Consider the following 22,110-nt stretch of genomic DNA (forward strand, 5'->3'; position numbering starts at 1 on the left):
ACGAGAATGGTAACTGCAGAGTGCACCGGAGTCTAGCTTATCCAGTACTATTTTTTCTGTTTTTAAACATTAAATAATTTTATTACTAAACCTATTAATTAAATATTTTTATCACATAAATTCACGTCACCTCCACCTGGCGTACGGTAAGATAACGTTACCACGTATGAGTTTGAGTAGTTGTTATGGCAGTCTTACCACGTATGTCAAACTTGGTGTGATAACTCTTTGTTGCCACGGCAGAAGTAGGACAGGGCAAAAAGGTCCAGATGATAAAAATATTTACATAATAGGTGTAGTAATAAAATCATTTATTTATTTAAAAATAAAAAATTTCAATCATCCCTCAATAAATACTCTGCCATCCAAAATACCCCCTATTTTTCGTAATATAAGAATTTGTAGTCTTGTTTAAATTTATATAATATATATACTAATGAATGAGACGTCGATATAAATTATATATATTTACCATGGATGAATTTTGACAAGTCTTGATATTCTTACCATATAAAACGGAGGTAGTACTACTTTTAAATTTAAACCAAGGAGTTAGCAATATTTTAGGATGAAGGGAGTGTAAAGAAAACTTTCTTACCAAGAAATTAAGATATCGAGTTCACTAGTTTTAAAAGAAAACACGAAGGATTTTTGGGGGGAAATGATGGTATTTTTGGAACATATGGATTTTATAGGCTTTTCATATGAAAAGGTTAAATTCCTCCCGTTTTGAAAATATTTTAAACCAAACCAAAGCAACTCTGAACTATTTCATGTGAAATTTCTGCATTCCAAATGAGTCATGAGGAGGAATTAAAAACAATATTATGCCCTCATTAAATAAGAAATATCTGGAAATGGGAAGTACTAGTACTCTACAATTTCCTATATTTCAAATGAAAAAATAAATAATAAATGGTTGTGAAGGGGACAAGTAGTACACTAGAATTTCCTATATTTCCAACAAAATTGAAACCATATGTTCCCTTATATCTTGGGACAGATGTACTAATTAATAATGCAGGAAAGAGGGCAAAACCACGCAGGTTCCCTATAGTAGCTCACATATGCAACATGGTCCAGGAACGATACGAGTAATGTGCAAATCCTTCATGCACCATATTTTCTTCAGGTTACAGAATGAAGCTAGGGTGGTTGCCACAATTTCATCTATGTTTAGAGGAGCTTCTACCAGCTAATGGTACTCATTCAGTAACTTTTATATGTTTGAAAATTTGTCTTATTTAAATATTTTATATAAATTTTAATTTACAATTAAAATAAATTTACTAATAAATCCAACCACAACCAAATATATTTACTAATAAATAATAATTACATAAGTTTTTTAATAAGACGAATGATCCAACACTTACCGAAAAGTCCACCTCATCCTCTACGAGAATACGTAAGGAGTAGTATATAATTAGAATCTCTATCTCCCAAAGTAGTTTAGATCCTTGCTTAGATTCTAAGATTTTAGTGCCTAAAAGAATCCAAAATAGTATAATTTCTCACTTTGGTTGTCAGAATCTCCAGCTACTAGGCTGGTTGGTTTGCCATTGCATCGGCGGAGCAAAACGAATCGGCGAGGCACAGCACACGCGCGGCCCAGACTCAAACACGCCTGGGCCCATACACGGGCAGCTCGGTCACACGGCCCATGTCACACGTGAAACGCGGGCCTGGCCCATGACTACGTGAGAAACGCGGCCCTCGTGAAAAGCCCACGCGAAACGCGGCGGCCCAGCCCATTTCAGCCTTGGCGAGGTGTAGGTAGGTATAAAAGCCTCCCCCCGCGTCGCGGGGTAGGGTTTTCCTCTCGCGCCGCCAGAAGAGCAGAAGCGAACCGAGCTTCGGTGAGTCGAGTCGAGGAGGGAGAGGAGATGGTGGAGAAGAAGGGAGGAGCGGCGAGGAAGGAGGAGGTGGTCACGAGGGAGTACACCATCAACCTCCACAAGCGCCTCCATGGCTGGTACGTCCGTCCGTCCTCCTCCTCTTCTCTGTTCCCCGCTACGTGAACTGTGAGATCTGACCCGATTTCTGCTAGATGCGAAGCTGTCATTTCGCATATGATTTACGTGTCTTGATGCGTGCGCTGAACCCTAGTGAGATTTGAATTTACGGTGCCAAATGTGCGCTCGTTGTTCTCGCGTATAATCGTGCAATGATTGGCAGCTATGTCTCGTCGTCTGCAATATCTGCAATATCAATCTCAGTGCTCTTCGGAATTGCAGCTAGTCGTGAATTTGTGATTCGGTTGTCATTTCATGGTAACATCCCGAAAGGTTAATCTAATTGCGATGCTTACGGCTGCGAATAGTTAAAGAGCTCAGTTGGCGTAGGAAGATGCATTCTCGTAGGTGAATTAGTTGGCAGTGTGAGTGGCAGATCTTAAGCCCCAATATATTGAGCTCCACAATAAGCTTATTAATAAGCCCAGTATAATTGATCACCACAATAAATTTTCGTTTCAGCTTCTTACTCTAATATACTGGCTGGTTTACCTTATTCTTGAATGGTGGTGGACTGGTGGCACAAGCTCGATAATTGACAATGAGTACTGAATGCCAAGAAAATGCAGCTTGCTCATGCTATTTTCATGCTAAATTTTGTGTGTATTTCAATGTGCTTGCTTTTGAATTTTGGTAGCACCCATAGCATTTCTCTCAACATAATATGTTCTTCAGTATTTCTATGAACATAAATCGTAAGTGTTTTTATCGTGCATTCTTTTTTTGTCATGGTGGCATCTTCCCTTAACCATGCTTCGTTTAGTTAATTCTATTTTGGTATTTAATTAAAACATTCAGAAGTCCGGTGCTGTGATTTCTCACCCAACAGAACATGATGCCTTTATTACTTGATAACCTGTTCCTATGGGCAAATTTCACTCATGTTGAATATAAATGTGTCTTCTTTTAATGGTGTTTTTGTTCTTACGTTGAACAGTACATTCAAGAAGAAGGCGCCTAATGCCATCAAAGAGATCAGGAAGTTCGCACAGAAGGCTATGGGCACTACCGATGTCAGGGTTGATGTGAAGCTCAACAAGCACATTTGGAGCAGTGGGATCAGGAGCGTACCACGGAGGGTTCGTGTGAGGATTGCCCGCAAGAGGAACGACGAGGAGGATGCCAAAGAAGAGCTCTACTCTCTGGTCACTGTTGCTGAGGTCCCTCCTGAGGGTTTGAAGGGGCTGGGAACCAAGGTTGTTGACGAAACGGATTAAGCTTTTACCTTCTCTGCATCTCTAGAATGAGTTTAGTTTGAATTGCAACAGCAAACTTTTTTTTTTGCAAATCAGAAGTTTTGGACTATAGCACATCGCAAGCTGTCTATTTATCATCATATATACTCCAAGGATTACCTTCTTGATCGTGTAGTGTTCATTATTGCTGCTGATATAAGCTCTGGTATTCTGAGATATAAGCTCTCCATCTTTTTTTGCTTATGCTTATGTTTATAAGCCAAAAATTGAGTTTTAGACCTTAAATTTGGAATTGATTTTAGGGTTTTTTTTCATTGTATTATTATATCTAGCTTTTGTTTTTCGATCAATAAGAACACATATATAAAAGTTTTGCCAATAAATTATTTTTAATTGTTAATAAGGCGTTTTTCTTATGCTCATAAAAAGCAAAGAGATAAGGGTTATGTTACATGTTATACTCAGAGGCTTATGGAATAAATCATAAATGCGATGTACTCTCTCCTTTCCGCAAGGACTTCAACTGGGAGGCTAAAAGATAATAACCTAGCAGTATTGCCAAGTGACGGGTCACATTTATTGTGGGATTTAAGTTTTCGATTTGTGGGGAGTATATATATATATATATATATATATATATATATATTGATTGTGAGACAAATGGGATGGTTAAAAGATGTCTTTTTGGGATGCATGGAGAACTTTGCCATCACTTATAGATTTATGTTACTTTGTGGATAACCCTATGTTCTAAGTTTTCAACCATGCAGTGAACCTTGGAGGTAATCGAAAATCAGTGTCATAATACCAAAATTCGGATGGTACCAATTGATGCCACGGAACATGGCCGTTAACCGTAATAGTACATTAGTATGGTTACATCCAGATGCAATTATTCGTCACATAAAACCCATTCATGCATCTATGTTGTATTATTTTTTTCTTGGCCGTCCATGGCCGTTTTAGCAAGAAAAAGGTTCACTTCGAGTCCCACGACTGTCGGTCAAGTTTCATTCGTATCTCTAAATCGTAAAACCATATATGAAGTATCCCCTGCTTGTAAAACCAACATTAATTGAGTCCCTCCGCTGTGCATTTGTTACTTGATACTCATTTCATATGATATCTAAATGGCACATAAGCAAAAATTAGAAAATTGAGTTACTTATGGGATCCACATATTTCTCTCTTCTTTCCCTCACCTGCCCCCTTCTCTATAGAATCATTGCTCTCTCCTAATAAGTAGGGTTTAGTGCCAATGACGTCAATCGAAGGAGGTGGCAATAGAGGACAAGATAAGGAGAGTTGATGAGGGGATGCACCCATCAACCAATGGTGGTGATGGAAGCGCACTCCTATGAAGGCCAAGCTCTCGTGCCCCCAACCAAGCTCTAGTGATCGATTTGTCCCAATCATCTTCTAGGTTTAGTGCGTCAAAAGACTACATCTAGCACAAGGTTTACATGTTGGAATAGGGAGATGGTCAACATGTAGGTCACCTCCCATGGTCCATGACCACCACCAACAAAAAGGAAGTCAAGAAGATGACCAACGCAACCTGGGTTGTCACCTACCCTGTCTCTGCTAAGTTGATGGCTTTGTGTCCACCTCTATTGAATCTCAAAAGAGGCAATTGGACATACAATGACACCTCTAGTGAGGAGAAGGCAAGGCGAAGGGGGCAGCTCGTAACATCGGTTGCATTATCGGCAAGAGGGAGGATGCCAAGCCTAACTACATCAACATGTCGGTTCTACTGTATTCTTACCCAATCTAAAATTTATACTCCTATGGAGATTTGAACTTAGAACCATCAGGCTATATGCCCTTTCACGTCATTGTAACCATCAGGATACATAAGCTAGCTATGTAAGTCAAAGTCTTATCCATACTGCCCTACGACTCGATTTGCGTTGGTATTAGAAGATGATAAATGTGCTATAGCTAGTTTTACGGTTAAAGGACACATGAAATTTGATCGACAGTTGAGGACGTAAGGTGTATATATTTTTTTTTCCTTTCAGCAAGCATGGACATGCACAAGAAAAGCTGGCCCAATTAGGACCTTTTGGTTGTTCTTACTAAGCCCAGAAGGAGACGGATTATTGACACTGCTGTATATCATCACTAATGTGATCAAATACCAAAAACACTGTTGTATATCATCACTAATGCGATCAAAATGCCAAAAACATCAAGTAGATCATCACTAATGTGATAAAAGAAAAACATGGAGTTGCAGTAGTGAAAACATGACCAGCATCAGCTCAGCAACGCGTTAAACAGTAGTGAATGCAGGTGGCGAGTCGCCATCGATGGGCGGCCGTCTGATGAAATGTTGACGAGGACTGAATTTTTTGTTGGGCCGTCACTTGCATTGTGATATGTTAATACCAGTGGAAAGTGGAAACAGCTCACACGTAAGTGTCTCTCAGTCATGATCAGATTTGTCGGCAAGAATAAATCTATCTATATACAATAGAACTGTTGACAAATCATGCATCAGAATCTGGCCTACACAATGTGTCCAGGTAGAACATTCATTCGTTTCCCAGGGGACATCGCATTTCTTTAGCTTCAAGAGACAGCAGAAAAGTTCATTTCTGACTTTCTTCTATTATGCTACAAACGAACATATTATGTATATGAATGTACATGAAATGGTTTGCATTTTCAAAGCAGCCATTCTTCTGGAGTTAGCTGGCTCTGCTAAGAAAGCAGCTTCTCTCAAAGGTTTCACCTCAGCAGGTTTTCCTCCCAACCATTTTTAAGATTCCAGATTTGTACAGGTCCATCGATCACTGCCTCTCCAACCATACCTCTCTGAGAAGAGTGAATCTCGCATTCTCCATGGAAGCTCCTCCTTGAGCAGTAAAATGTGCAATACCGTTGGATGGCGAATGTGGAGCGCTCTTGTCGATAAGGGATGCAAGGGGAGAGTCCAGGTCATCCAGATCATCGTCACTGGTGTATCCTCTCCTCTGGACCATCGACGCTCTCCTGTCTAGCTTTGCATTGCCACCAGTATCTGCCACTTTCTCTGCCACATCCAGTAGCGATGGAGGGCGGTACACGACAGGAGCAGCGATGCATGGAAATGCGCTGGTCGCATTTTTGTCGGTGCATCGCTCCAGCAAACTCTGTGTAATGTCAAGAATCATGTCAATGTCAAGAATCATGTCAACTACAAAGATGAATGTATCTTTGTTGATTAAACAATGTTTGTAACACTAGAAGCCTACAAAGTTTCTTGAGAGAGAAAAACAGCACCTCAGAATTCAGCTCCTCTAGGACTACGCTAGGAACAGGATCAGGACAGAACTCATCAGGAGTGAAGTTACATAGGATTCTTGTTACTAATGGAAGGCCAATCGAAGGGCAAACCTGACAGAGAGATAAAGTCTTAAACACAGCTAGATCGGTTGCTAGATAAATAAATAACGGTACGACAATTCATCAGGAGCTATGCGTGAACACTAACCTCTTTCCTGATAGATTTTTCTATTAGCATGTCCTTTGGGAGCATAAGGAGATCACTCAATTCATTAAGCAGTTGAAAAGACTTTGATTCTGCTGCACTTGTTTCGTTCCCTGTGTCAGTGCCATCCTCTTCCTCTGAGTCATCAGCGTCGATTCCAAGGTTATCTGTCAACCATCTCGACCAATTCCCAATCTGCATATGCGTTTTATTTCATATAAATTGGTTACTTGCCATCGATAATTCAATATTTGTAGTCTAGATTTTATGCACATCAGTTTAGCTTTCCATGCATGAATCGTCGTTGAGTAAATAAAAGGAAACTGTTTCAGAATGCACTTAAAAGGAACTGAATCAGCTGCGTACAGAATTCTTCAGCTGTGCGCCTGACCCAAAGCTTAGATCACCAGCTGGAATTGGCAGGACTTTTGGGTCAACAATTGGATCTGATATAGGATCAGTGGGTATCTCACTAGCTGATTCCCGAAGGATTGCATTAAACATTGCAACGTCTAAACGGGCTACACATTGCTCCATCACCTGATAAATCGCAAAACACATCATTATAGATTTATAATTATATTTTGAGTAAGAAAATGCTTATTTTTTTCAAGCTAAGGATGTCAAAGAATACCAATTTGGCCAACACTGGTAAACAGCCACATTCATGTCCACCAGCACGGAGGGGGCAGATTCTGCTGAATGCGTCGTGAAATGCAGCCTTCCACAGGTTAACAGAGAAGGTGCCTTGCTGCTGATCACCCAAAGAAGGACCTAACACTCTCCCAGCCTTTGGGGTTGATGATCCCTCCACCGGAGTTTGCATGTGAGGAGTTAGTGCCTGAACAAGAAATGTTCTTCAGATAATTGAAAAAATGGAAAAATCAGACATAATCACAGAACAATATAATTGCAAAGTATTTCTTTGTGGAACCCTAGACTAGCGCTGCCAGTTTGGAGCAAGGGGTGCTCTTGGTTTCATGCATGTGTCAACAAGAATATAGTCTAGCTTTTACCTGCCACCACACTGTCTCAACTATCCGAGAAAATATCCACGATTCAATCTTCTCCAATGTAGCCAAAAGCGTACTTGTTTCCTGCCAATCATCCGGTATCTGCATGCCAGTAAATTTGGTTTGTTTGCCGTTGGAGCTATTTTTCCATAGCATTGGCATCGATCTCCCATCAGGCCTTTTAGCACCACCATTCATGTTGATGGTTGTAGTGGTTGGAGGCGATTGGTGCGAGATGCCGAAAGTTTGTGCAATTATCTCCCTTAGCACAACTGTATTGGACAGCCAGAATGTCAACCTACATTAAGAGCAGAGTTTAATTGAAGGAAATTGATGCTTATAGCCTATTTTCAAGTTAAAGTAGAGACGTTGTGGCCATATTTTACCTTGATGCATCATTACTGCATGATTTTGCAACAAGCACTAGGCCAGACACAGTAGTTTTTGCCACTGAAGCTATCTTATCAGAGGACCAAAATTTTGATGCATGAATGTACATCCTAGAAAGACGCCGTGCTGGGGTATGCAGCTTATGTGCTGAACTTCCATGCTCCGGCAATACAGAGTAGAGAGAAACTTCAAGTGCAGCAACTTCACGAAGTTCCTGTTCCAACTTGTCAATCTTTGACCGTAACTCCTCATTCCTGTGATACACAACTGATTTCTCCTCATCCACTATCTTTTCTTCAATTTCAGGAATTTCATCGTCAGTGCCAGTACTCTGGTCACAGTGCGGAGCTTCATCTAGCACATCAATCTCCTTGGCCTCTTCATTGCCTTTATCATCAATGGTTCCAGCCTCGCTCACTATATCATCTGTTTCCTCAGACAATTCTGATGGAGCACGAGAAGGAACTCTTACAGTATCTGACTTTCTAACTTCAACAGATCTTGCAGTGTTAATTACTTTCCTTGGTTTAGGAGATCTACTCTGAATGCTGTTTGAAGCTTTATTTTGCAGCTTGTTCTGAACTTGACGGCTGCCACTGGTTTTGGCAATGCGGGGGCTGTTTTCTCTTGTATCTTTTCTCATGAGCTTCTTTGAAACTCCAGAAGCTCTGGCTGGTTCATAATCTGATCCAACTCCTTTGTCATCTCTCACTTCCCCATTATCTTTGGCACCCATTTGTGAATATTTCTAACCTGTTAGAAATGTGATGCCTGGGGAAATAACAAGTCCAAAATGATTAAACATTCTAATTTGCAACAACTTTTGCAAGGGCGATCAAATAATAAAAAGAAACGCATGCCCAAACAAGAAATATCCAGACCACCAAATTATGATTCAGAAGATTTTCAGCGCATCAAAAACGAGACTTTGTCATACTAGGACGTGTAATATATCATAGTGACATAATTCCGCATAAAAAAAGATCAAAATTTTGACAGTAGACTACTTCAAGTGAGCGGTTAACTGAGATAGTAAAAAGATTATTAAAAACAAAAGTAGCAACCAAATCATAACTATTGGCCAAAGAAACCTCCCCGCAAGAAAAAAAAAAGGCCAAACAAACCAATCATCACCAGAACCAACTAGTAGTAGCATGGCAAAGAGCATCTCGAAAGAAAAAAAAATTATTACTAGTTGCCTGAACGATATTCCGTCATAAATGCAGATGGCACCACGCATCTGCCCCCAAAATCCTAATCTGCAACCGAATTGCTCATGTAGACGACAAGGAATGCACAAGCAGGAAATGAATCAAACAGGTTGAACGCACGCTCATGGAAAACACAGTGTCGCCGGAAGGCAGGAATGCGGATCAGGAGCTCCCACCAATCACTCTCCTGCGCATGCCCAATTCATCATGATTCATGAGAGCTCAAGTACAGTACGGGAGACAAGGTAATCAATGCTGCGGCTGCTGCCCTGAAGCAAAGATCCTGGTCACAGTGAGAGCAACGAAGCTCCAGACGAACACCCCTCCCCCTCCCGACAAATCAAGAAGCGGCGGCAAGAAAAACGGCGAAGCAAGATCGAATCCGGCGAGCGAAGAAACAAATCAAGAAGCACACCGAATCACCCCCAGAAGAGCAAGAGATCGATCCGGCTGCGGAGGAGAAAAACAAGCGCAGCGCTCACCCACCTGGCTCAACGCCGGGCAGCGGCAGACCGCACACCCCCGCGGCGGCGGCGGGAGGTGGCGCGGCCGTGGCAACCGACCGACCGAGCAACACGACGCAATGCGGCGGCGGGGCGGTTCCAGTCCCACCAAGAGGACGGTTGTAGTAGGCCGGGAGGAGTGGGCCGTCGGCGGCGGGAGGAGGCGGAGGTGGTGGGCTACGCTGGCGATGGAGTGGTCGCCGGCGCTTGGTTGGGGGTTATATGGGACTCGACTCGACTCGAGTGTGTTTTCCACTCGCGAGGGGCGGGCGAGTCCGCTCACCGGGTGGTGCACGCCGCGTTTGTTTGTAACCGGTTTTCACTTAAATATAATTAAAAAATGTGGTATTCCTTACGTCATAAAAGAAAAAAAAATAAGGGAGGCTGGATTTAAATCTTGTATCAAAATATAAATATTTTTTATTATTTATGGTACCGATTGTTTTTCTGTCGTTCACGGTACTTTTGGATTTAAACCTAATATCAAAATATAAACCTAGAAGCGCATATATTTTAGGACGGATGTGATAACTATTAATTTTGTTTTAAATATAAATATTTTTAGGTGGTTTTATAGGGATTAATGTTAAGAAGAATTATTATAATATCTTTTAATAAATAAAAATAAATAGTGGTGGGGTGGTAGATGGGATAAAATAGCAAGGACTTTAAATGGAAATGATCGAGGGTTGTGAGTAGGCTAGCAACGTTTACAATGTAGTATCAGATTATATAAACGATTACATTTTGGAAAAGCTAGAGTATAATGAAATATAACGTAGTTACATCCTAACTAACATATAACTACCATATAATGAATGATATGTAAAGAGTGAAATAACTACCCAGGTTTGGAAGATTAAACCTCTTCACCTGTAAGTGTGGCGTGATTTTATTTTTATACGAATCTGAATATATCTACCAAAAATATATTTGTATCCCTTCTTATGCACATTTTGGAACGAGTCTAACTACATCTAGCGAAACCTCTCAGGAACTCATTTTAGTTTTTTTTTTTCCCGGCGAGAAGTGACATCAGTGGACTTTTGTGTAATATGTTTTTTTTTTGGACATTGTAGTTGTTAGAAACATTAAAAAAAATCTATGTTCAAGCTTCACAAATTATTTTATGTTCTTCCTTTTAGCCGGGCCGTCGTGAAGAGCCGGCCAATTTTATTAAGATCCAGCTAAATTCATTTATTTGATGCTTTAAAATGCCAGAGTCTCAACCGTGGATCTTGATGTGCCTAAATTCATCAAAGTTGGGAATGCATGAATTTTAATGATGCATGTAAGCAATGTTGTACTCAAAATTACCACAAAACAGAATGAATAAGTGAGGAAATAATTTGTGTGCTATGCCATGGTCTGAAATTAAGTGCACTTTGGACGTGATTTTGTGCGGTGCTTAGGTGCGTACTGTTTACCTTTGTTGCACGTTGGTCTGTGGGGATTAAAAAAGGGTGCACTCTAATTCTGTCTTGGGTAGGCGCATGCTTTCCTCCTCTCCTTTTTGTCTCACTACTTTATTATATTTTCATTTCAATTGTTTTGGTAAAAAATATTTTATGTTTGTTATGTTAATCATTCTTAACTCATTTATCTAAAGGACATGTACAAAATTATTTATTAGTTAACTCTCTTCGTTGTCACGTAAGTAAATACGATGATATGGAGAAAAGAGAAGAGATGGAAGAGTTGCTACTTATGATAGTTGGCTTATATCGACTTGTATTATTTATTAAAGTTTTTTTTCATATGTGGATAAAAAGATAATAAAACATTATTTTTATTTTATTGATTACGAGACCATAATTGACTACATCTCCTATAATATGAGTTCTTGTTACTGATATGGATCAGAAAAATGGATCAGAAAAGAATCAACTATAGAGTTACCTTTGAACATGTCACGTCTTTATGGTGCCTTTCCTTTTGTTGTATTTCTTTTTTTTACGAATCAAAATATTATTTTAGTACATGCGTTTGTAAGTAGTCCTAAATGCATTTAGCAGTAGAGGAATCCACAGCTTCATTTACAAATTAATTCTTCTGGGCATACACATTTAACAAGTTATCAGCTTTGAGAGTACATAAACAACTACCCATGAACGAACAAATTAATAAGAAAGTGTTTGATCCCAACTATCTTCCCTTCACCTTTAAAGATAAGATCATCATTCCCTTTAATAAAATGCTACTTTGGTCCTTTATTCGGACCCTATATTTCTCAGTCATGTCATTTCTTTTCCTTTGTTCGTCCACACACATTCACGCAGCAAACATGCATACTCTTTTTTAATACATGATGAAAGATGCGCACATATGTATATTTATTGTGGTGCTCCTTTAACACACGCTTAAAAAAGACAGAGAGCAACAATAAATCTGCGGCAACAAATACCTAGATCTTTTGTTTTAAATGCACAATAGATTGTCTGATTTTGTGATAAATCTTAAGGGTATAAATGAATAATTTAGCCGTTGCAAAACTAAAAATGTTCTAAAACGAATATAAAATTCTTACATGTATTTCTTTAAAAAATGGTGCCGTACGCCTAGAAAGCATGTACCCTTCTGTTTTATATTATAAGACTTTCTGGGTTTGTCTAGATTCATCCATATATTAATGTATAAGTTTTATATATATATATATATATATATATATATGTCTAGATTCATTAGCATAAATATAAATCTAGACAAGGCAGGAAGTTTTATAATACGAAGAGAATACGTCATATCCATGATCACATGAGGAAAAGAAGGGGTCTAAATTAATTTCGTCTGGTCCTCGAAAAACATATCTTTATAGGAACTTTTGTAAATTTATCATTGGTCTTTTTATTATAAAAAGATCAATCGAATGACAGCTATGACGATAATTTTATAATTTTTTAATAGCAGTTTTACAAAAACGATTTAAACCGATAGTAAATTTGTAATTGCGCCGTGTCTATGCCGTGGTGCCGTAACAGCAAGTCCTTTAAAGTAAAATTGGTTTGTGCACCGGCCAAAAAGACATACATCCACACTTCACCACCAAATCACCTAATTACGAGAAGATGGATCCTTGTTTATTAGTCCCCACCTCACGCAACGCGACACATTTACTACACACATCCGTCTGCTACGCCGTTGACAAAAACGGCGTGACAATCTGGATCCATATAGTGTGCTGCCAGTACAACATGCCAGCACAGAAGAGTCTCCTAACGATTGCGCTGTTAAAATATATCAACTCGCAGCGTTTAAAGTTTTTAAAGTGTACTCTGTCTTTATTAGGACAACATTCGATCAAATTTCTAAAATTCGATAATTAATATTGTGCTAAGATAAATTTATGAAATATAATAAGTTTATGGTATGATGGTAGTGCTTTTTGAGAAGAATATATGTATTATTTTGTCGTGTGTTTAACCTAAGCATTTACGAAATTATTGAGGCTTGGAATTTTAGAAGTTTAACCAAATCTATCTTAAATGATAAATATATTTGACTGAAAAGAGTAAGTAGTTTCTCTGTCTGTGTTTTTTTATCAACCAATCACAGCATCGCTTTATTTAATCTCAACCTAGTTTCTTTACTAATCAACAAAACATTTTTCTATTTTAATTCTACCTACTCTACTGATAACCGTACTTAATATTATTTGTATATACACTTTGAGACGGAGGTGACACTAATTAACCTTTTCTGTGAATAAGCATCTTTGTGCAATATTACTACAATGCTGCACACCTGCATGTGAGATACAGACAGGTGGGCCCGAGGTGTTCATGAGAAGATCTGGACAACATACCACACACATGCATATGTTCCTACCATCCTTGTGATGCATGCATATTCCAGTCCAATATGCGTTCTCTCTTGGCACCAATTAAAAGAGCACAATCCCAATTGTTATTATCATTTCAACAAAAAAAAAAGAAAGATGAAGAACATATTCTCCTGGCCAAGTCATTAGTGCAAAGAGAAAGAAACAGACATGTAAAAAAAGAGAGAGAGGAGGATCTTGTTTTCTTTCTTTGATTTTCTTAAAGGGGAGGTGACCGGACTCCGGTGCAGTTTCTGGGCAACCGGGAGGAGCTGTCGGTGACCACCGGTCGCCGTGCGTATCACAGAATTGGCTTATGCTACGGATTAATTATGTACACCCACTTGATAATTCTAGTCGTTTCGAACGGTAATACGGTCTTTTAAATTTAGCTTTAACCATAACTTTTATTAAAGCATATTTTGTGATTCATCTATATATGTTATAATATTAATTATATATTTTAAAAATTATTAATAGTTAAAGTTTTAAGAGTTCAATTCTTATTCTTATCTGACAAGATAAAGAATTACGGAACAACTCGAGTGAGTATTTAATTTTTGGTGTATTTATGCTTTTGCCCTCGGCCGCCAGCACGCCGGAGTATTCAAGATGCATGGGCCCACATGCAGTGGCAACGATGGCCGGGCTCCCTGCTGCTCCGCACCGCAACCTACCTACTGTAGTACCGTATACAGATCATTACTAGCCCATACATGAACGTATAGACAGGGGAACGCCTTAGGTGGTTGTTAGTTGCTAAAATTTTTTGGCAAAAACATCACATCGAATGTTTGATCGGATGTTAGAAGGGGTTTTCGGACACGAATGAAAAAATGAATTTCACGCCTAGCCTAGAAACCACGAGACGAATCTTTTAAGCCTAATTAATCCGTCATTAGCACATGTTGGTTACTGTAGCACTTATGGCTAATCATGGACTAATTAGGCTCAAAAGATTCATCTCAAGATTTCTTCCATAACTGTGCAATTAATTTTTTTTGGTTCATCTATGTTTAATACTTTATTTAGGTGTCCAAAAATTTGATGTGATATTTTTTTAAAAAAATTTAGGAACTAAACATGGCCTTGTATAGCTAAACATTTGGAGTACATCGCAATTAGTGTGGTAGGAGTACAGTAAGGTAAGGTATAGTCTTGGAAGGACTTTGTCTTCCATAGTTTCGCTTTCTAGAAGAAAAAACAAAAACGTATTTTACAAACGAAAAATAATTTACAGGTAAACTTTTATATATGTGTTCATAGCGACTCAAACAAAAGTTATAATGAAAAAACCATAAAATTAATCTCAAAACTAACTTCTAAAATTCAAATTTTGGCTTTTAAATAGTGATAACTGCGAAATGATGGCAGCATCTGTATCGGGGCTTGTTTGGATTGGAGGAACTAAAAATCATGTAAAATCCATACGTTGTGAATGAACCCTTGGGTTTGCTAAATGCTAATCGGTCTAATCTTTTCACTTTTATGTTTATAAGCTAAAATTTTAATTTTTAACTTTAAATTTAGAGTTAATGTTAGAGATTATTTTTCAGCATTTACTTTATAAATGTTTTATAAAAGTTTTATTTATAAATTATTTTTAATTTATAAGTATATCGTTTGGTTTTTTTCTTTAAAAAAGGACAGCCAATCACTGACAATAACTTCTTGCTTTGGGGAATTGGGGTTCACCGACTATCTGGATCTTTGGAACGCCAGAATCCTATATTAAATATACAGACAATGGTCCAATTATGATTGTCACAGATTTATAAAATTTCTTTGCAGTAAATGGGATAAGATGGGCAGTATGTTGTATTTCTCGTATAGTAGTAACTACAAAAACGAGAGGCATTTAACTTTTTACCACTCTTAAAAATGACACATAACATATTTGTCACCCGTTGTCTATGACACATGGATCCTTATATGTCTATGACATGTGAGCCTAGTGGTAAATATGTTAGTGTCATTTTTAAAAATGACAAAAAGGTTAATTATTCCAAAAACGAAGCTGCACCAACTGAAAATCCCGCCAGGTACGGGAAAACCAACCTTTCAACTGAGCCCTCCAATACCAAAGAACTCAGGCATTAAGATTAAGCAACAGAGAATTACACTCAACAACAAAATAGTCCAATCTCATTAAGGATGTTCAGTCACCAGTAATCCCATATACATTCGTACAGAGTATTATTAAACCATGCTTTGACAGACAGACAGACATGTGGTCCTTGAGGACACATTTATCATGTATAGCTCTATGTGTACTCATTCGGTTTTGGTCCGTGCGGATCCAACAACCCCACACAGTGGATCTGCTAACGGTCGGTGAGAGACCCTTTTCAGTTTTCATTTCCATGCTGTATGAATATGTCTCTTTCATCCTGAACAAAGAGGCTTTGGAAAAGGATGTCTACACACATGGAATTATACCCCTTTTTTATAATGGAATTATACCTGTACTGTGAGTTTTCTAAAAGAATTTTGTCATACCTGCAAAATAAACTTTGCTTTGATCGACAGGTGTTCCATACAGCTAGCTGATCGTCACCCGTTTTGGCATATAGAAAGAGCTGCAAGGCAGGCCATATCAGTAGAATGGAGTTGCAAAAAAGAAAGAAAAAACTAACTTAGCAGCATATTAGGAAGGCGACTGCTCTCACAAGGACATGCCAACAACAACCACCGTATCGGTATTGCTTTGGTATACAGCTTGTCAGCTCGCATTGTGTGCTTCAATGTCAATGGTTGCTTCATAGTACCTCGCAATCAATCCCATAGGTGGTACATTGATTCCCATGCTAGTTCCTGAATAAAAACGTCACAACCACAGCCACAGGAGTAGGTAAATGTACTGACCTGGAGTCACGTTGGAGTTACGTTCGGAGGGTGAAGCAAACCAGGCAACCAGCTGAAAGGGCCAAGAGACCACACACACACATTAGAGGTAATGCATCAGATTGAATGATGATGAGACAGCAATGTTTCATTTACTTCCATTAGGGATGAACAGAACTTAGCTATACATATCCGTTGGATCACAATCATAACAGGCAACAAGAGAGTGAAGCAGCAGGGGACAAGAAATAAAGCAGAATTATATGTTGTACCTGAGATGGAGCAGCCTGAGGCACCATAACTAATGATTATATCCACCCCTTGGCTCCAAGTATATGTTTCTTTGATGAAATTCCAGAAATTGTGGGTAGTGATTCAAACAAGATAAGTGCAATGGAACTTCTGTTGCACATCTAAATTTCTTCAGCAAGATATTGCAACTGAAAATGTTATATCAGAACATTTGTTTGACAAGAGATATATCTCACATTTTGGAGTTCATCTAAGGATATCATCAACTATGACTGGCAGTTTGGGATTCTCACTAAGGATAACATCACTGAAATCAATCAACTTCGCTAGCATAATAGAAAAGGCAGAAGATTAGCTATCAGTGAGAGTAACTCAGCTTATAAATTATTAAAGATATATGAAATGTTAGTCATCAAATAAATTAGCATTTCTTCGAATGACATTATCAGGTAAGAAGTTAGTGTCACAACAGGAAGATCGGTTCATAACTTTAGGATAAAAGTTGCAATCTTGCAAGATAAGTTACTGCAAATCTAACTTTTGAAGGTGATGTGCCTTGTCAAGATGCAACGAGAGGTATCTGCTACAGATCTGAAACCCTTTTGAAAGCTGATGCCAATGTGAAGGTTGAAAATGTAATCATACGAAGTTACAAAGTAGACATACACAAGCCACCAAAAAGTTCATACATAGTTCAAACATCACTTTAAAAAAAGCTTGTAGAACAAATGTACATCGAAGAGTTAAATAAACCCTCCAAAGGACTATAAATTTGAAGGCTGTAACGTTAAGGTACAACAAAATGTGAAGGGGTGTAGCTTTATTTGGTAGACCAAAAAAACTCCACGACATCAAACTCTCACCAATTAACTGAAAGAATAGTGCACAAGAAATTTTAAATGATATTCAATGGAGTTTAAATGCAGGTGATCAGGTTAACTTAAATCTATGATGATTTGTTGTGCAGTATTAGACTGTTTATTATTAGCAATTGCTTGTTACATAACATAACGGAAATAAAATAATGAAGTATAGCTTTATAGTTACCCAATGTCAACTTGAATACATTAGACATTAAACAAAATGCCAGCACCTCATGTCCACGCTTCTGGTCCCTAACAAGCGGAAACATCCCATCATGTTGACTACATTGTTTAGAAAATGCCAACAATTAAGGGGAAAAAAAGATGGTTTGGTTCATGCCTCACAGGCAAAACAAAATCTACTCCCTATGGTTTTAGATCACATAGAATTATGAGAAGTAACACTAAAATGCCAATTCTAATAATATGAATAATTGGTTTAAGGACTTCTTGAATTCATTCAGTGGTTTGGTTGGTAAAATTTTAGCATCAACCATAGCTTCAATGAAACAACGAAGTTATTCATATGTCAAATCATTAAAAAAAAGCATCCGTGAAATTTTGGCACGGTCTGTTTATACAGATCTAGAGAATTAGAGTAAGAAATTTATATTAGCAAAGCTGCAAGATAGCATTGGTGTCCACAGAGATTAATCATAGCATGAGCAAGAGCAGCACATGCCTAGACATCAAAAGCTGCAGTGACAGTGTAAAAAATGCTTCGTTGGTAAAGATGCAGACACTGTTCAAATCCAATAAAACCACATAATGCTCAGATGTCAGGGACTCAGTGCACAATATATTTTTTCTAGATAACAAGTAAATATCATTAGTTGGCTTTTTGGAGAAAGCCAAAAGCAAAAAAACAAGGTTCTACAGAAAGGGCTAAGGAGAAAGAAAACGAGAGAGAACTAGAAAGATGCACAATACAATCACCACATGAAGAACAATTTAGTAAGAAATAAACTACATGAGAAAATTTCATAGATTTGATAAGAATTGCTATTCACGAAGAAGCAACAGTGCAACACATTGTCTAAACTGTTGGAAAAGATCAAGACTGAAATGCAAGATTTGAAACATTCTCAACTGTAAAGCTGATTTGTCAGACATGGAGCCACCCACAACAAAATGCATCAGGTAGCAGCCGAACAGGCAAACAATATGTGTAACATGTTAGGTAAGTGTTGGTCGATAAGAAGTAGCACAGCGTATGCCTGCCCAAGTAAGTGGTTTATTCTTTTCAGACTTTTCTAATCAAGTGCTTCGTCAACGGTACCATGCATGTGAAGGTTTCAAAAGGAGGGTTCATTAATAAATATTTAGCATTATTCAAATGAATTAACAAGTTAGCAATAGTTTGTTAAGCATGGGCATATAATAATGAAGTCCTGGAGTGGACATTAAATATTTTAGTGAAACTTTCCAAGATATCTGAATTTAGCCACACTGACTGGGCTAATATTACAGCATGGGTCATCATAGAATATATATTGAATAAAGCCCTAATAAATGTTCATATGGCACAGCCTTGTAGTCCAAAGTTTGCACAATATAGGCAGGTAGGCTGCCTGTAGAAAGCCTTAACATTTTGGTAAGCAACCCCTTATTGTATTGAATAAAGGCAGGCCCAACCCTGAAAGGGGCCTTGTAACAGGGAAGGACCATAAATGGTCAAAGAAAGAGAAATATTGAGTGTCCTTACAACTGAAGGATAGTAGCACAAACAACTTAGAGATTCAGTAATTCAGTTTGATTCTTTGTAGTTTAACCCTTGATCCAAATGGAAAATTGCACTTGCTTGTAATTGCTATCACCTTAGCCACCTAAATATACCTTCATGCTCTATTGCCGCAGCACATTAAGAACCGCCACTTCTTTCAGACATGAGAGAAATAGGTTGTAACAGCTTAATGTAACATATGACATATCCCACACGTTTCAGTGAGGAACGTGCTTTTCAAATACATTTATACTATTTTCACAATTCGGTCTTTGAGGAATACATTACCTAGAGCAGAAGGGAGGTATTACTTTCCAAATTTGTTGTTAAACCAGGATCATTTTATGCCCTACAAAAGTCATAAGGATATCATGCATGCATTAGCATGATCCCTATGACTTTCAACAACAATGGTCACATTCAACACATAAATTATTCAAGCTTCATATGAACACCTAAATTTGATTATGCATTGTAACAAACATTTCTCTGGAGGACAACAACCATAGCAACACAGTCCTAGCACAATTCCATGGGCTTGTAGTTCAAGCAGCCTCAATATCACTCTCCCTGAACAACTAAATTACCTTTAAAAACTCACCTGACACTAACAAAAGTTTTGGCAGTTTAGTCGAGATATAACCTACTACTTAACTTCTTGTAGCATTTTGCCGAACAAGAGCGAGTGACAAGCCAATGGATGCCAACAAACAACTCTGCTGCAACAAGTATGCAAAAAAATCCGTCCGCAAACCACCCAAAATGTATAACATGTTCACCATCATGCAAACAATGAAGGTACAAATCATGACTCATGCTGTAAGTTAGCCAGATGAACAGCAGCAGGGATACAGTTTTCATCTGTCTGAGGTTCACCCAATCCACTTATGGGATTACACATAACAAAGTTACAAACTGTTTTAGCAGAAAATTCTGAAGTTTGGGAACCTGAGCAGCGGATCACTCGGCATCGGCATCGCCCACGGCGGCGAGCTCCTTCTCCTGGAGGCGCTCGAGGGCCTTCTGGTGCGCCCAGGTCTCGAGGGTGAGGTCGGGCTTGGCGTTGAGGCCGACGCCGAGGATGACGACGGTGAGGAAGGAGGTGACGTAGCAGGGCAGCTCCCAGTCCTCCCACTTCCGCGACTCCCCCGGCGGCGGCGGCGGCCGGTTGAAGAGGTGCCCCTTGGGCCGCTCCTCGTGCCCGGGCGTCGTCCACCGCCCCGCGCCGTCCCCTCCTCCCCCGCGCAGGCGGAGCGACGCCGCCCGGAGCCGCGCCCGCAGCATGCCCCCCGCCGCCGCCGTCGAGATCCCCGGCATCGAGCTCCTCCTTTGTGTGAGTGTGACAAGAGGGTGGAGAGAGAAAAAAAGGGTGGAATCTGAAGACGACGTGGGCTTCGTAAACTAGGCCAGGTTGGTTTTGCGCCTAGTTGAGCTTAGCTATTTAAATGGGCTGAATTGGTAAAAACTTAGTATAGTTGGCCCACAATAACTAGTCCCTTCGTAATTCGTATCGTAGTAGATAATATTGGTGACTTTTTTGGTAAACAGTTGATAATTCGTCCTATTTAAATTATTTATGTAAATATATGAAAATATAAGTTAGAATTAAAATATAATTAGTAATAATCAATCATAACAAAATAAATGATGATTATGTAAGTTTTTGAATAAGATGAATGGACAAAAGATCAATTATATCATATATTAAAATAAGAATAGAGTATTTAATAGTCTATTTATTTTGGAATACCGGTGAAAATTTATGTTTCTGTCGAAATTGAACCACGCATGTCGAATTCATATGTTAGGATTTGTGGAAAGGAAATGATTGAAACAAACAACAATAATTTAGTGATAAACTTTTTATATCTTACAAAATAGATTATGATAAAATAACCTCTAAATGAACTCTAAATTAAGCTTAAAATTATTTGGTTATAATTGATAAGCAGACAAACAAACCTGACCATGTGTAACAACAGTACACGTTGCTTCCAAAGTTAATCTGTCCATGCTTTGCTCATCGGCTAAAAAATGTGAGTAAGAAGGACGGGTCCACATGGACCATCGGCCAGGGCAGATTAGCAGGCACGGTCCATTTCTCACAGATTCATCGCAGCTACAGAAAAATGTACGGAGCAATAGGCTCCAAAGCTCATCAAATGAAATGCTTAATTCCGATGATATAGGCCATGTAGTTCCTAAAAATCAAATTCACCTATCACATCGAATCTTTAGACATATATACAGAACATTAAGTATAGTTTAAAAATAACTAATTGTATAGTTTAGAAGAAATCTTCGAGACGGAACTTTTAAGCCTAATTAGTCTATGATTAGCCATAACCATTACAGTAACTCATATATGCTAATGATTATTAATTAGGCTTAAAAAATTCATCTCGTGATTTTCTGACACTCTATATAATGTTTTTTAATTAGTTACCGAAATGGTCTTCCGATATCCGATCAAACATCCACATAACCCAAAAATTTTCGCGAATTAAACAAGTATTATTAGTATTATTATTATATGATTTGCAAGTAAAAGCATCAATAAATTCTCATCCTTCAGACCAAACATTTTCAATTTGAGTTGATCACGGCTGGGCTAATTTATTGCGGAGCTTTGATTAAGGAACGAGACAAGGGGGCAGATGGATTGAACGCGGAGGGTGGCCAGGAAACGGGGCTACATAACCGGTGAACGTAATGGCAGAGGGGACAAAATCACTGTGCGATGATCATGCAGATCCAGGCATCCAGGAGTACCTGTAATCTTAGTTATATGTTCTGATGTTCATG

At 38.6% G+C, this 22,110-nt stretch overlaps 3 protein-coding genes and 1 long non-coding RNA gene across 5 annotated transcripts; 1 reads left to right on the forward strand and 3 right to left on the reverse strand.

The window, feature by feature from the left end:
• The first annotated feature begins 1,821 nt into the window (after nucleotides 1–1,821).
• Nucleotides 1,822–3,325, forward strand: LOC102707422 (60S ribosomal protein L31). Its single transcript, XM_006659503.2, has 2 exons — nucleotides 1,822–1,975; nucleotides 2,953–3,325. The coding sequence occupies exons 1-2, from the start codon at nucleotides 1,887–1,889 to the stop codon at nucleotides 3,230–3,232; spliced, it is 369 nt and encodes a 122-aa protein (XP_006659566.1). The 5' UTR covers nucleotides 1,822–1,886; the 3' UTR covers nucleotides 3,233–3,325.
• Nucleotides 3,326–5,855: 2,530 nt separating this feature from the next.
• On the reverse strand, nucleotides 5,856–9,970 carry LOC102707702. Its single transcript, XM_006659504.3, has 8 exons — nucleotides 9,790–9,970; nucleotides 8,089–8,863; nucleotides 7,706–8,000; nucleotides 7,324–7,530; nucleotides 7,056–7,229; nucleotides 6,693–6,884; nucleotides 6,482–6,595; nucleotides 5,856–6,351 (listed from the first exon to the last, which is right to left on the reverse strand). Exons 2-8 carry the CDS (start codon nucleotides 8,826–8,828, stop codon nucleotides 6,010–6,012), a joined length of 2,064 nt encoding a protein of 687 aa, XP_006659567.1. The 5' UTR covers nucleotides 8,829–8,863; nucleotides 9,790–9,970; the 3' UTR covers nucleotides 5,856–6,009.
• A 5,780-nt stretch (nucleotides 9,971–15,750) lies between these two features.
• Nucleotides 15,751–16,929, reverse strand: LOC107304781. Of its 2 annotated transcripts, none has more exons than XR_001550837.2 (3): nucleotides 16,740–16,929; nucleotides 16,123–16,540; nucleotides 15,751–16,042 (listed from the first exon to the last, which is right to left on the reverse strand). It is a non-coding gene; the product is annotated as an uncharacterized LOC107304781 (long non-coding RNA). The 2 variants fall into 2 exon arrangements; XR_001550836.2 differs by having other exon boundaries at nucleotides 16,123–16,202; nucleotides 16,293–16,929.
• Nucleotides 16,930–20,034: 3,105 nt separating this feature from the next.
• Nucleotides 20,035–20,712, reverse strand: LOC107304747. The gene has a single exon (XM_040527015.1). It carries the CDS (start codon nucleotides 20,620–20,622, stop codon nucleotides 20,266–20,268), a length of 357 nt encoding a protein of 118 aa, XP_040382949.1. The 5' UTR covers nucleotides 20,623–20,712; the 3' UTR covers nucleotides 20,035–20,265.
• Between the last annotated feature and the right edge of the window lie 1,398 nt (nucleotides 20,713–22,110).

This window comes from Oryza brachyantha, chromosome 8, assembly GCF_000231095.2.
Source record: "Oryza brachyantha chromosome 8, ObraRS2, whole genome shotgun sequence".
In the NCBI taxonomy this organism is placed as follows: Eukaryota; Viridiplantae; Streptophyta; class Magnoliopsida; order Poales; family Poaceae; genus Oryza; species Oryza brachyantha.

Excerpts from the sequence above, each read along its gene's own strand:
- LOC102707422 (XM_006659503.2), top strand. The coding sequence starts at position 1,887 with ATGGTGGAGAAGAAGGGAGGAGCGGCGAGGAAGGAGGAGGTGGTCACG. Across the intron at positions 1,976-2,952 it reads CACAAGCGCCTCCATGGCTG|TACATTCAAGAAGAAGGCGC; the intron begins GTACGTCCGTCC and ends TACGTTGAACAG.
- LOC102707702 (XM_006659504.3), bottom strand. The coding sequence starts at position 8,828 with ATGGGTGCCAAAGATAATGGGGAAGTGAGAGATGACAAAGGAGTTGGA. Across the intron at positions 7,230-7,323 it reads TACCAGTGTTGGCCAAATTG|GTGATGGAGCAATGTGTAGC; the intron begins GTATTCTTTGAC and ends GCGATTTATCAG. Across the intron at positions 6,596-6,692 it reads AAAAATCTATCAGGAAAGAG|GTTTGCCCTTCGATTGGCCT; the intron begins GTTAGTGTTCAC and ends TCTCTCTGTCAG.
- LOC107304747 (XM_040527015.1), bottom strand. The coding sequence starts at position 20,622 with ATGCCGGGGATCTCGACGGCGGCGGCGGGGGGCATGCTGCGGGCGCGG.